This window comes from Patiria miniata, unplaced genomic scaffold, assembly GCF_015706575.1.
Source record: "Patiria miniata isolate m_02_andy unplaced genomic scaffold, ASM1570657v1 HiC_scaffold_22, whole genome shotgun sequence".
Classification (NCBI taxonomy): Eukaryota; Metazoa; Echinodermata; class Asteroidea; order Valvatida; family Asterinidae; genus Patiria; species Patiria miniata.
The window spans coordinates 6,743,610-6,758,753 of NW_024037061.1; the positions used below are offsets into that span (position 1 = coordinate 6,743,610).

The 15,144-nt window shown below is 40.4% G+C and overlaps 1 protein-coding gene across 2 annotated transcripts; it reads left to right on the top strand.

Annotated features, from left to right (window-relative positions):
* Nucleotides 1-2,774: 2,774 nt before the first annotated feature.
* Nucleotides 2,775-14,483, top strand: LOC119730982. 2 transcript variants are annotated; one of them, XM_038204062.1, is made up of 7 exons: nt 2,775-3,019; nt 8,129-8,300; nt 10,501-10,658; nt 10,965-11,052; nt 12,764-12,934; nt 13,281-13,372; nt 14,112-14,483. In XM_038204062.1, exons 2-7 carry the CDS (start codon nt 8,201-8,203, stop codon nt 14,166-14,168), a joined length of 666 nt encoding a protein of 221 aa, XP_038059990.1. In that variant the 5' UTR covers nt 2,775-3,019; nt 8,129-8,200; the 3' UTR covers nt 14,169-14,483. The 2 variants fall into 2 exon arrangements, with proteins under 2 accessions (XP_038059990.1, XP_038059991.1); XM_038204063.1 differs by lacking the exon at nt 8,129-8,300 and having other exon boundaries at nt 2,783-3,019.
* The last annotated feature ends 661 nt before the right edge of the window (nt 14,484-15,144 follow it).

The following is a 15,144-nucleotide window of genomic DNA, read 5'->3' on the forward strand; positions in this document are numbered from 1 at the left end:
GATTAAACAAGACTGGGGAAAAACAGACAAACAAAAAAAAAACAAACAAAACACCCCAACAAACACCCCAACAAAACCCTAACAAACGAAGAAACAAGACAAGTCAAGACAAGACAAGACAAGACAAGACAAGACAAGACAAGACAAGACAAGACAAGACAAGACAAGACAAGACAAGACAAGACAAGACAAGACAAGACAAGACAAGACAAGAGACAAGACAAGAGACCAGACCAGACCAGACCAGACCAGACCAGACCAGACCAGACAACACAACAAAGACAAGACGAAACAAACAAATACAAACAAACAAGACAAAACAAAACAAAAAAGACAACAACATAAAAACACGGAACGAAAGATTGATACAGTAAACAAAATAATTTTAAATGAAATAAAAATAAATAATAAGTAATAAAAACCTGATAGACAAAATTAAAAAATACTTAATCGCAGTTGACATGCGAGAAAAGCAACAACAAAAGCAGCAATAACAAAATAAATACAAGTAAAAATAAATGATAAGCAACCGGAAAAGTAGGACTAAAAACCAACATTATTTCAGACATAAATAAATGAATAAATAAACTTAACCACAATAGAGGAAAATAAAATAAAATAAAATAACAATGAAATAAAAGAATGATGGCAGTTTGCAGTGCGAAAAAATACACTTTAAAAAGATTAAAGGAGATCAAAAGAGATAAACACTTGGGGGGGGGGGTGCTATTTCCAGCTCCAGGTTTTAACACTCATAATAATGAGCGGATAATCTGGTGTTAAACAGTGTAAATGAATCAATTAATAGAGAGTCCCTTACTACAGATTCGGGGGAAGACATGACTAGGTGTGTTTTTCAGGGTTTGGGTTCTAGCATAGTGGTGACTAAATGTGAGACAATCCTGGTGACGAGTGTTCACTACTGTGTTGGCCTTCACTGATTGGCAGTCAACTAAGCTAAACAGGACTTTAACTGTGAAGGAAACTATGTGCTTCTGTCTACGTGTATCCAGAGTTATCCAATTCAAAGCATGCAATCTGTCTTCATATGACATTGCACCTTTGGGCTGTTTGAGACACATTCTACTTGCTCTTCTCTGTACTCTCTCAAGTTTGGCTGCATTGGATGCTGTGTATGGGACCAAGCTGGCAACCCGTATTCTAGTACGGGCAAGACAAGTGAACGATAGAGGGATGTCAAAGCCTTGGTCGAAGCACCACCCGCAATATGCCAGATAAAGCCTAATGTCTTATTGGCCTTTGAGACAGTGGCATCGACGTGATCGTTCCAGTTCAGTGAGTCGTTGATGATTACCCCAAGATATTTGAATGTAGGTGTAACATTGAGCGATTGACCATGAAGAATGTAACTTGGAAGAACTGCTGGTTTCCGGGATCTGGAAATGTGCATGACCTTGGTTTTCTTGATATTCACCTGCATACCATTGAGATTGCTCTATTGTTCAAGTGCAGTCAGGTCCGACTGGAGGGTGAGTTCATCTTGTGGTGAGTGGATTGGCTGATAGAGGAGTGTATCATCCGCAAAGAGTGCACAGTTTGTGGATAAGTCATGAGAAATGTCATTAACAAACAGATTAAACAGGAGGGGGCGAAGGACACTGCACTGAGGATCACCTGAAGTTACTGGTGCCCACTCAGAGAAGCATCCCCGTCACTTGAATTCGTGGAGTAGGTGGGCCGAAAGCAGCCTGAATGATGTTTGCTATCCGGAACTAGGAAAACGACTGTAGATCTATAGGACACATCGTTTTATTTTCTTGATTAATTTCTGTATTTGCTGGTACGTACATTCCACACAATTGTGCACTTTCGCGCGTAATTGACTACCGGTGTAGCATGAATTTAGGTTTTCTGAAATACAGACTCATTGGTGGTACTGCGCAGGCTCATGCATAGCTAATAAGAAGAGGGACCGGTCACGTGAGAGGGTTTAACCAATAAAAGTGAAAAAGAGTCCGATTTTCATACGAGTCTGATTTTCATATGACACCGGTACCCAATAATCGTGTTAAAATGAACTATCGAGTTCAAAGGACTCAACCCTGAGATCTTCATTAATTGTACGATGTGTTCTATTGATAACCACTTTATAAGGACACTAAATTCAGGGCCATTTTTACAAACAATTTGTATCGAATCGGACTGCAGTTCTATTGTCGGCAAAACTTGATTATTTTCTGATGATTGTGATTCAATTCGATCTTAAATATATTTACAAACAGCCAACCATTTTAACAGACCTGTCCAGAATCTAACCAATTGTTCCTGCCAAAGATGTTAAAAAAAACTGATAATAATAACGAGTAAAAAAAACACAGGAAATTTAGCTCAAAACAAGAATTAATTTGTATAAATAACTAATGTGATGTAAAATTGTACGTGTTTTATTGGTATGAGAGAACACCTGTTGAAAAAAAGGACTTTCACTTGTTTGCAATTAAGCAAGAGTTAGTTGTTTATATTTTCATTAGAGCCAATTAAGTGATAACAAATAAATACAAATACAATGTAATAAATGTAACCACCGAGTCCGTTTAATTCGTCAACATATAAATAATAAGAATAACATGCTTATTCTATGGTTTTATAGAAAATCTTTTAAAACAGCCCAAAATCTTTAATCTGAAATTATCGTGACACTGATCTTATCTTGGCAGGCATTTTTTTGTTTAGCAAAATGCATATGATAAAGCGCCCTCCACGTTTTGGTCACTCTTGGTGTCGGTGTTGATATTTTGAAGCAACCGCGCGACCGTGGCACGTCTATAAAATTGCAGCCGCATGAGGGCGCGCTTTACCAAAACAATAAAAAATAAAAATGGTTGTTGAAATCGAGAAATTTGTTGGTTGTTATTTGCTGCTGAATTTGAATCCGGAATTCAAAGGAAGGATCTAGGACTTACATCGGTTTCACAGTGGACCCAAGAAGAAAAATTAACCAACATAACAAGGGAAGCAAGTATGGTGGGGCTAAACGCACGAGTGGAAAGGGTCCTTGGTGAGTTATCATTGAAATTTGAAGTAAAACAATGTTTCGAGTCAACTCGGTCCCATACCGACTCGGTCCGAGTCGACTATGTCCGAGTCAACTAGGGGGAAGATTCCCATATCTGACCATCACTAATTTTCCCTTCAGTGACATTTCAGCCATCAGAAAGTGATAATATGTCCTATAAAGTCAAATTTACTATAGGGAAAATATTGATGTTCTTATTCACTGAAAAAAAAAACACTTAGAAATTTTCAGACCAGTCTCACATAGAGTCTGTGCACAGGGTGATGGCCAGATATGGGAATCTTTCCCAACTCGGTCCCAAGTCAACTCGGTCCCAAGTCAACATTAGCTGGAGTTACCTCAGCCCTATATTGTATCATTGGGTTGTCATATTGGGCTGGAGTAAGTTATTAGCTTGGACTAGCAGGTACAAAAATGAATTCGAAAACTTGTGGGTTAGGGTTCGAAAATGTGCCATTTTGTCCCCGTAACCAGAGTTGTAATGACTCGAGTCAATGACTCGACTCGAGTCCGACTCGAGTCACAATTTTTGGTGACTCGACTCGACTCGAGTCCCTGAAGGTAAATGACTCGACTCGACACGAGTCACTGCGAGCAAATGAATCGACTCGACTCGAGTCCCTCATCAGAAGACTCGACTTGACTTGAGCAAAGGCTAATAAGACTCGAGTCCCAAAAATAAAAGCACAACTTTGCGAAAAGTATTTGCAATGACTTACGGTGCAAAATTTATGCTCACTTCGCTTTGCGAATTAGTCATGTATAAATATACAACGTGTCACAGACTCCCACCTCATGGTTCTAGAACGCACAAAATACTATCCAGGAACCAGATTTTTAAACACATTTTCTAATTCGCTGTTTCATCATTGGCTTTAGGCGATTTCTTATAAAGCTCCTAGATTCGAACGCTGGCTAAACTTATGGCCTACTTCTATAAATTTTGGTATATAGTGTTCAAATATTCGTGACTCGAATTGACTCGAGCTAAATATTTGACTCGACTCGACTTGACTCGACCTTTGGACCTAATGACTCGACTCGACTCGAGTCACTTCTTTAAAATGACTCGACTCGGCTCGAGTCACTTCTTTAAAATGACTCGACTCGACTCGAGTCACAAAAATCAGTGACTCGTTACAACTCTACCCGTAACAAACTAAATTCCACCTGGGACTCACCCAAACCTTGCCTGGCATAATTATTACACAGGTTCTTGAAAAAATAATGATCCAAGATGAAGATTCGGCCTACAATTTGCAGTGAAAAAAAAGGAGGCATTACCGACAGCCGATCAAGTTATGCGGCCATGATGAGTTCCGCGGCGTAGATTTGTGCACAAAGGAATGGCAGGGCGCTGTCGATTACATGTACCATGCGCTTACAGCACTCGCACTGTCAGTCACATGCACTTGCCAACTGCACGGCGCGGCGCGGCGCGGCATGGCGCTGAAGCGCACACCTAACTTCTGCACTTGAAGCCTTCAATATGAGGTGCCAACGGCGCATTCTTAGTGTCTGGTGGTCCGACTCTGTCACCAACACCACTATCATGGAGACAACCGGTCTCGAGGATACCCGTGCTACCATCTTACGGAGGCGTCATTCCCTCTTTGGTCACGTCCGACGGCTACCGGATGACACGCCCGCCCATGCCGCTCTTAAGCTGAGCGTCGACGTACTAGGAAAACTCCAGCCTGACACTGCTTGGAAGAGACCCAGGGGCCGACCTCGCAACACCTGGGTGCGCCAGCTAGAAGTTGACCACAAGACACGTGCACATCAGCTGTGGCAGTCTGCATCTGATCGCTTGGTCTGGGCGGCTCAATGTCCCCCATGATGGATATGGAGAATGATGATGATGATGATGATTTATTTCGGATTTGTGTCTCAGGATGAGCTTTCAGCGCGGGATAGCAGCTCAACAAGTCATCATGTCTCTCCGTTAGTTTGTTTTGTAGGTAACAAACGTTACCCCATCTTCTTGTTATAGCTCGGGAACGCTGCCGATTGACATGAAATTTCGTGTTGAGTCAATACAGTACCCAAACAAATTATGTGGGATGTTCATGCTTGTCCTAAGTTTTGTTAATTTGATTTATACAACACCTGAATAAATCCCCGTTATCTGATTGGTGAATTGTAGATCACATGACATATTATTATTCGGTATAATGCACGGTGCGACAATGCATTATACCCATGCGTTATACCGTTTCACTTTGCGCTTGTTCCATGACGCGGTATTTGCGTGCAAAATGCATGATGGTGTGCGCGTTCAGCGTAGCGCGTATTGTTCCAAAGAGCCAGCGCTACAGCGTTGGGTTCAAACATTTTCGTGAAGGGGTAGTTCAACATCTTTAAAATCAAAATAAATTGTAGTTTATAATTTACCAATCAAATGACGAGAATTTATTCTGGTGTTGTATAAAACAAATAACGAATGTTTTACGTTCGTGCAATGGAAAGAATAATTTCATTCGGTGACAGATTGAATGTTCTATTCCACTCGGCTTCGCCTCGTGGAATAGAACATTCAATCTGTCACCTCATGAAATTATTCTTACCATCGCACTCACAAACATTCGTTATTTGTATAATAACACATGGAAAAGTGCATTTTGAGACACACGAGTCAGACACAACCAATCATTGTAGACTAGCATTCGTAGTCACGTGACCTTTTCAACCCATTTTTTTTCCTTTTTTGAGTACCTTTGTCACTTTTTGCATGAAAATGCGACGCTTGTATGGGTGCACACCGGTAAATAGGCCTAAATCCATCCGCCGAGCTCATGAATAAAAGTTATACCCTCAAAATATTCTATATTAGAGAGTTCTGAGCGCCGTAAAATTGGGAAATTGAAGAGATATGGTAATGCACCTCTGGCCCGGACTTGGGGCTTCCAGTTCTGAGCATTTTGGATGCTATTGGGTTCGAAAGTGGCGCTATTTTGCCATGTTGTGGAAGGATCGTTTTTCAAGATGGCTACTTTTCCGCTTTGGGGAAAACAGGGGTCGTCTTCTTTGGGTGAGAAAATCTCTAAAAGTCAATGGTCAACCCACCAAAAAATGAAAAGAAAACGAAAGATGACATGTTGATCATCATTTTTCTGTGCAGCTTGAATACCTGTGAGAGTTCTGAGTATATTTAAAAGAATTTTGAAGTATGGGCATTTAGCACTAGTGTCTATGGAAATTTATTTGCAAGGTTGCATCCGTATTCAGTCTTCATTTGTGAGTATAGCGCCCTCAAACAACCACATAGAACTATTTAGCTTCGCTCGTACACTGCCCGCCCTGCAAACGGAACGAAGTGCTGATCTCTTCGAGCTCGCATTGGATAGATTTTGCGTGACCTGCGACGTAAGCATGCAGCGCCGCTGCTCTTGATCATACGTAGCGGGTTGCAGACCAGTAAATTGGTCAAAAATTGCATACGCCGGCTAAATTATTCGGTATCGGAGCATTTTGTGGGCCACGAGCTTGAGGTTGTGTAAAAAAAGAAGGGTGGAGGCCGTGCACAGGACTGTAAGCTTGTATTTTGGTGAAATTTGAATGAAATTGAGCCCTTAAAGCGCTCTATTTCGCAATGGAGCATCGACATCGTTTTTCCAAATGGCGATGGGCATCAGGACTAATTTTAGGGGTGATCATCTTCGGATGGACATTTCAAATATCTCCCAAAGATCATTTGATTACCCCCAAAAAATTCAACAGAAAATGAAAGATGATGAAATAAGATTTAACTTGATGCGTGTCTTGAGCATCTCAGAGATGATCGAGTTGTGAGTATTTTTAATAACTTGGGAAAGTGTGCGTAAATACCACTAATTCTATGGCAGTGTATTAATACTGGTCTGCACGCAGCGCGCGCTATCTGCATGCTAAGGTCATGGCAATGAAGTTACCCTTAATGCCATCCGTACGAGCGAACTATTTAGCTCTCTAACTGTTTAGGAAATAGATAACATCTTATAGCAATACCCTTGCAATTTTCTTTCCCGATCCGAGCTTTCCTGACTTTTTTAGCCTCTAGTTTGCGCACCTTTTGATACCAAAAACATAAAACTCCGACCATGTATTGCCGCACAGCAAATTTTTTTTCAGAGCTGCGCTATGATGCCAAACAAACTGCACGTAGAATTTCCAATGATTTTGAAGTCACGTATGTTTCGTTCACAAAGGTTGCTGGAGCCTACATTTGTATGCTTCGTAATCTGATGGTTAATTGAACAGTAAGGTGTTGGGTACTGAGCTGGTTTTGGATGTAAATATCCCCCCCCCCCCAGTGTTGTACAATGATCACATTGAAAACCTTACTGTACTCTTGCACGAAAAATGCCCACAAATTTCTGTTGTTTTCACAGCAGGATTGGTTATCGTATAGCTACCACTAGAAGAATCAATTTCGAAATTTGTCCCATTTCCCCCGACGTCACACAGAACAAACTTTCGGTTGACGTGAAGCATGCAAGGATGGAAACGAAAGACATATTTGACATGGGTACAACTGTTGATAAGACATAATTACCGTTGTGTTAGCCATAGGCACATGACACCAGATAAAGGCTGTGATGGTGGGACCATGCTCAAGTGGTTTTATAAATTGATAACAAAAATCTTGCAGCGTCAACTCCCCTTGTATGACATGTTGGTTGTTAGATAAAAATGTAAGCTCTAGCAAATACAGGCCTTGTAATTTACAAGTCCATGATTCACTCCTTCAAACAGAATTGAGTCAAAATATAAATAGCAATTTTGTTTCAACCTAAATGTCTCCGTGTTCTGTTTTGTTGCTCAAATGGTGTGTGTGCAGACTCTTGCGGGGTCACATAAAACCCTGCTTTCATCAGCCAGTCTTCTTTTTGAGGAATAAACAAAGCTGTTGACCTACTTTCTTGATTACATATTATATTATTTTCTGTACTTATCTGAGCACGGGACACCACTCCAGGCATTTATATCAATGGGCACACTTGACTTTAGTACTCCAGCCATAATCTCAGTATTATCACCGACCTATACACGCCAGGGTTAAATAAATACTTCTCTGCAAATGCATCGATAGGCCTATACTTTTCGTTGCAGCCTGGCTAAATGTTAGTTTGAGATTTGCGGATCAACTGTCGGTACAACTACTTGCAAGTTAACAGAGGTAAAATGGCCACCAAATCTGTGCTGATTCTGCTGCTGGTTGTCGTAGCAACGACTTTTGCTCAGAAGAAATGCTGCTATCCCAGCCAATTTGAGGGCAGTTTCGGTGAGTACTGCACGCAACTTCGCATAATAGGTTTAATGCAAAACTAGGATGTTGAAACTATGTTGAAGTACTCGACAAATGCATTTGGTGCATAGTACCTATGTTCCCCAAGTTCCAGGATACCTATGTTCCCCAACCCTAACCCTAACCCTAACCCAAACCCTAACCATAAGGATTTGGGGGAACATAGGTTTTGGGGAACATTGGGGAACATAGACCCCAATGCAGTTGACTTTAGACATTTTTAAATGTAGTCTCTCACTGTACCGTTTGCAGTGTGTAAGAAAATGTGTTCTCCTGCAAGCACTGTCAATGATACAGCCCTCCAAAGAGGAGTATCCTGAGCGCATATTCGTTTTTTTTATCAATGGTAAGTTATGGTAAAGTTTTCCACAATTACTTGCACCGTCTTCCTCTGAATCTTCTTAAATCATGAAAGTGTAACCAAGGCTGATACCTTTACTGCGAGAAAATTCTAGGAAAGTGCTAGGTTTCCTGCCACTAATAACCGATGCAATGGACCAATTGCCCATGCATATACAGGGTGAACCCTAAAAATGCCACCCTAAAAGACAAAAAATCGCGTTTAAGAAAAAAAGGATTGATGGATTTGTATTTGTTTGTATCATATTACATCTAAAAGATTTTCTTTCAAATTCTGAAACAAAATGAAAATAGCACTTTTGGGATGCTCAGAAAATGTCAATTATGTAAAAGTAGTTGGCTTTGCCCTTCACCTGCGAATTTTTCTAAACACTGTATACGCAGATTCGATGCCTGTCTGTACGTTACATAAACGTTTGTTTTTGTATGGCGTTTGTTTTTGTATGCGATGTCTGGTGGTACAAACACCCCATTCGTGCGCCGTGAGTTACTAAAACACAATCTGTTTTCGAAGTTAAAATGTCACCATGTTATCCCGCCAATTCGTAGTTTGACATTTCTTATTAATATGAGCAAATTGGAAAGGAAAGGAGTAATTTCTGAGAAGGCGTGGACGCTTTTATTACTTTTACGCTTTTAATGATCGTGAAAACACATACTGCACGTTGTAAATTACATCACCAAATACAATATATAAATCCATTACTATAGCCTTTTGCGGTATCGAATCAGGATATAGGAAGAAAGTTTCCTGTCTAGATCTGACTATTGGAAACGAAGTTGAGAATAAAGTAATCACTGGGGACGAGCTTGGATCGCAATACCCTCACACATGTCCGATTCTGTCCTTTTAATCTGTCACATGATAATCAGTCACATGATGACCCGTCACAAGATGAATTGTCACATGATGACAGCCACGTGGTTTACGTCCTGAATCTGATTGGTTTACAAAAATATTGCGTCCAGTGAAATTGGATCCGGCGAAATCGGATGCGAAAATCCAAATCAAACGTGTGTGATTTGAGTGATTTCATGGTCAGATCGTTCCAAATTTTCAGCGCACACCTCTGCACATTATTTTGCAGCTATACAAAAAGTTACAGACGAAATTATTGTTGAAACGCATACTCGGTTTAAAGGTAGTAATTTGACTAAATTCCCTGTGATATCATTCTTTCTGGCAAGCTGTCATTTTGAAGAAAAAAAACAATGACAGAAGGTCATTCCAACGATGTGTCTAAATTGGCGCACTGTGGAAATTTCTATTAGTAGTTTGTTTTAATTCGGTGATGCTCGCGTAATATTGTTAATATCAGAAAATACGTCATTCACCATGAGCTAAAACTTTATCAGGTTAGTTGTTTAGCACCCTTTTGTAGAATTCGACGCAAAATTCCTTCTTCCGTATATATCCCGTTAGCTGGGTGGTCGGGTGGTCGCGTGGTAAGACGTCTGCACTAGAAAGCAGGAGGTCGTGGGTTCGAGTTCCACTCGTCGCTGAAGGGCAAAACCTAGTTTGATTGGGCACTTTTGTTGCTTCAAACGAACATAGTTTACAAATGATGGACTGTACCTTTTAGCCCGGCGCACACCGTTCAGATTTTCGCCTTTTCCCGGATCATCGGGCCAACGACTTGCGTCGGTCGCTTATCCTAACTTTGTCAGGGGGAGGGAGAGGGTTCGGGTGTGCGCAGAATCACTAAACCTCTCCAGATGTTTGCCATGTCTAGCTGTAAAGAGAACGGGGGGTTGGCGATCACAACTGGATGCGCCTTGCTAAATAGCTATACATGTGCCCCATTTTGATTTCTAGGCAGCCTTGTCGCCACTGTTACAGGAGGGCAAGGAATGACCCAGAGTGAGGGCTGGCAGTACGCTTACGACTACACTAATGGTCGTATGGCAACGATCAACTACAGAGAAAGCCAGGGACAAATGATCAAATACCAAGATATCTATCTGTACAGCAAGGTAAGGATTGTACATATCTCTAGGAAACATTTGGCCGAGCTAATTGATTCAATAATACCACTGATCTCTCGTCACTTCGGCCGCAACTGATTTGTTCCGCGTTAACAATTTGAGGCTTATCTCTTACTACTGGCTCACACCTTAAACGGCTAATGAGATTCATAAAAGAATGGTCTTTGAAAAATAAGGTGACATCTGGAACAATTTGTAATATTTTTTTGAGAAACTTCTTATATTAAAAATTCATATTACTCTGCCAAATTATTCATATCTCACTGATTTAATGATTTGTTATTCCACCTCCAGGGAGTTGCATACATCGTTGAAATCGGGCCTGGGTTTACAATTTGCCAACAAATATCTATCAACGGAACCCTTCCACACTGTATCCCAAGTAAGCAGTCAAACTTGTCCTCTCTGCATGTTGCAGTTATGCCCGACCCTGAAGGGAATGCAGTAAGATCTGTGATTCATGTGACGACCGACCGACCGACCGACCGACCGACCAACCAACCGACCAACCAGTCGGGCTGGGTGTCACTCGTACTGGCCTGGTTGTGATAGCCTCAGTGGGGTAGTCAAATGCGTCACCTCACGTCCTAGTTAAAGGTGGCCATCTGAATAAAACATTTATTAAGTTGAATATCTACTCTACCAAAATAAACATAATTATTCTAGGTTCTTGCCTTATCAATCAATAACAAAATATGACACCCGTACGTCGCATTATTCATAATAATTTATGATAAATCAAACGATAGACTTTCTCTACCAAGGGAAATGTAGTCTTGGCTCAAGATGTTACTGATCGATATGCTTTTAGTTATTGTTGAAGAACGCCCTCGTACGCCCCCGCACAATTGATTTTTTTTCGTCCAAGACTAAGGGATATGTAGCTAACTTTCACTTTCTCAAATATCAAGAAAGGGGAAAATGAGCTCAAAAATCATCCCTAAAAGCACATACTTTACGACAAGTCTGGATAGTTCGTTATGTTAAATATGAAAACACATATTCCTTCAAGGTACATAGCTATCTAAAACTCTCAATCTTTCTTCAATCTGATTTTAAGTTATTTCAAAAACACATGTCATTCTATGGGGAAAAAAGAACATTAATTATTGAATACATGACCTTTAAATTAGAAAATAACTCAATACTCACAGTCACAAGAGACTCTTTTCTTCTCTGGAAAACCTGAACGGCTCAATCCATGTGCCCCTCACAAGCAAAAATATATACAGGAGAGCCGAGATCACTCAAAATTACACAAATTTGAAATCGAAGCTGAAATTGCACCATCCAAGCAGAAATCGAATCGCTGCGGGGCAATAAATTGCTAGTCTGGCCGCCGGCACTGATCGAGCTGTCAAGCTTTTTGCCGCACCTTAAAAATTAAAAGCCTAGCAACGCCACAATGCTCCCAGAAGTCCCCAGGACCAAGACAACCTATTTAAAGTTTCCTGCGATGAAAGTACCTTTAACCTTTCTTTGTGAGCAACACCACTCAACCTTGGACTGACAACAGACGTGAATATGACCAACGACGCTCACAGACCTAGACATGTACAAGTCATCTAACCACTGAAAACGTCACATCAAAATTACTCCTTAAAACCAAGAACTGTGTGACAAACTGACTGACTGACCGACCAACCGACCGACCGACTGACTGACTGATTGACTCCCCCAGAAATCTCCCTTACTGACTGACTGACTGACACATTCCACTAATCATTCATCGACTCTCTTGTGAATTAGTAGACATGCTAAAGTCTCAGCTTGGCCTATGACAGATTGAAATGTAATTACCCTGTAACATCAGTAAATGGGTTGAGGTTTGTTTTGCTCAAACATTTTAGTGCTTAAGCTGAGACGAGTCTTAAACTTATTAAATCTAAGCTACTTTTGGAATTCTAGCATGCTTTTGCCAGCACATTTTCTGTAATCAACTAATTTCCGTACCCAGTAATTCCTGAATCTTGCCGACATAACCATGATTATTGCGCGTAAAAATCGTGAAGGTTTAATTGCTGTAGGTTCCTATATTGTTTTGTTGTTTCTCTGATATTTCATTTCAAGTTTCCAAATGGTCACTTTTTAAGGTAGCGCCACCTATCTGGGTTCATCCTACTACGGCGATCACAAGTTAAACGTCGACTTCTTCAAGTTCTTCGAATCGATGAGCTCATCCACCTACGCTAACATAACCATGACTGTATCGCAGGGAGACTGTATTCCATTCTCTGTTGTCGAGGAGGGAATGTTTGATGGTGGTAGGTATAACTAATGAACGAATGCGTGATTTCAACGTCAGAGGGCGCTATAGCTAATTAGCACCTAGAACGGAGATGGCCGGTGTTATATAACATTTTGACTCCATGTGAGATTGCTGGTCTCTTTTACCTATTACGGACTTCAACCCTAACACGCGACTTGTCAATGTTCTACATGTGTCCATTGCAGGGGGCTGCGCAATACAACCAATGAGTCCCTTTTTCGTAGAGTCCAAATTTCACATTTCACAGGTTCCCGGTCCCTATATCAGCGTTTGAAACTTTTAAACCGAGTGTACACATTTTGCAGGCTCCTCAATGGATGATTATTTTCCTTGACTTTCAGTTCCGAAGCTTCGCATTCGTGGCTACGTAAACTACACCAGCGGCATCAGTGATCCCTCCAAGTACTTCACCGTGCCCAGCGGTTGCCCACCGGTGAGACAGGCTGTGTTTGCAGACCAAAATAATGCAGACAAATATAAACACATTAAGTTTATTTACAAAAAAAGGTCATTTTTTACAATCCGTGTTAATTCGAGGGAATATGACTTAGGATTAAAATGGCATATAAAAAAAAAATACCAATCAGTATCCTATGGGCTCCGTGCACGTTCACATGCACGTACACCAGGTTTTTTTTTTTTGACTTTGTACACGCAGTGGCCGCACTTCGCGGCAATATATTGCAGTCAGGCAAGATGGCGTCAATCGCCCCCCCCCCTTGTACTTTCTTTGCCGGTGAGGGGGTACTTGTGAACGGAGCGGATATCATGTTGGAATCATTAATATAGGTTTTCCCGGCCAATTTCCTGAAAATGTTCATTTACTTCTGAAAATCGGTCATTCATTTTCGTCTGAATTTTATAATCGCTCTAAACAAGAGTTTCTTTTTTGCTACTAGAACATTCGATTCCATTTCAGTTCAATCAATTTAGTGATTTTCAGAAGTGAATGAACATTTTAGGAATTTTGCCGGGAAAACCTTTATCATCAAAGGGAATACATTGAATGCAGTAAACAAGCACTGGTCTTATTAAGACCCTAACACTTGACCAGACATTAAGTTTAGGCTTGATGAATATACATTATGCCCTGTCTAGTGTCTTACTCATTCGAACATTACTTTTATTTCAAAAGGGTGTTGTATATACTTTGTTTTCTAATTCATTCACAGTCAAACCGCGAGACACTAAATATGCGGAAATCTCCCTTTGACAAGATACTACCGTAGATTCCGAAGCTACTGGAGACACGTCGGCTAGCATCTCTTCGAGCTAGCTGTGAAGATTGGTTGAAGAGGCAATGATTTTGCTCATTTAATCTTTAAAACTGAATACAACCATCACGTCAGAAATCAATTTACAGAATGTCAAATTTGATCCGAGTTTTTAATGGAGAAATTTCGAAAAGCTTTGTGATCTACAAGCAGAAATTGTTTGCAGGAATATAGAAATTGAACTGAAACAGAGTAATTGTACAGGTTGAGTAAAAAAAAAACCCACGAAACCCAAATATCGGGACCATTGGTTTAGTGAAGTTTTGCCTGTAGCACTTTTAAAATAAAGGATAGGAAAGCCCAATTCATAAAATTTCTTTTAGTACAAGAATCGTTCAAATTACCGATGTACTTTTCAAGTTACGGAGTTTTAAACGCAACCACCGTTTTAAAGTTCTGTCCACCGCTACATGCAGAACTTCACTGAAACAATGGTCCCGACATTTGGGTTTCGGTTTTTTTTTACTCGCCCTGTAAATAATATCGCTTCAGGATAGAGGAGTTTTTCGTTCTTGCAATTCACTTTATTATCATAGCAGTAGGAACTATTTTTTTGTAATGGATTTGATCGTGTATAATGACGATGATCTATAGGCGCCTAATTGAATGCTGACGTATGTACGTATCGTTAAATATTCATTGCAAAAGTAGACTATTTAGACCCGAAAGATTATTAATGATCGATTGAAATGGGGATTTACTGTATACATTTTGTCGTCATTAAAAAGCAAATGATTTGTGTGTAGTTTCCAAACCCATTGATGGCCGATCATGACCACCGTAGTTCAGAACTACGGGGCGATATCTGTGATATTTCAATGGATGTTTTTTTTCTCTATAACAAAATGTCAATCACATGTCAATCACATGTCAATCACAAGTCAATCACATGTAGTGAATCAAGAAAAAAATACTGTAATAAATATGCGGA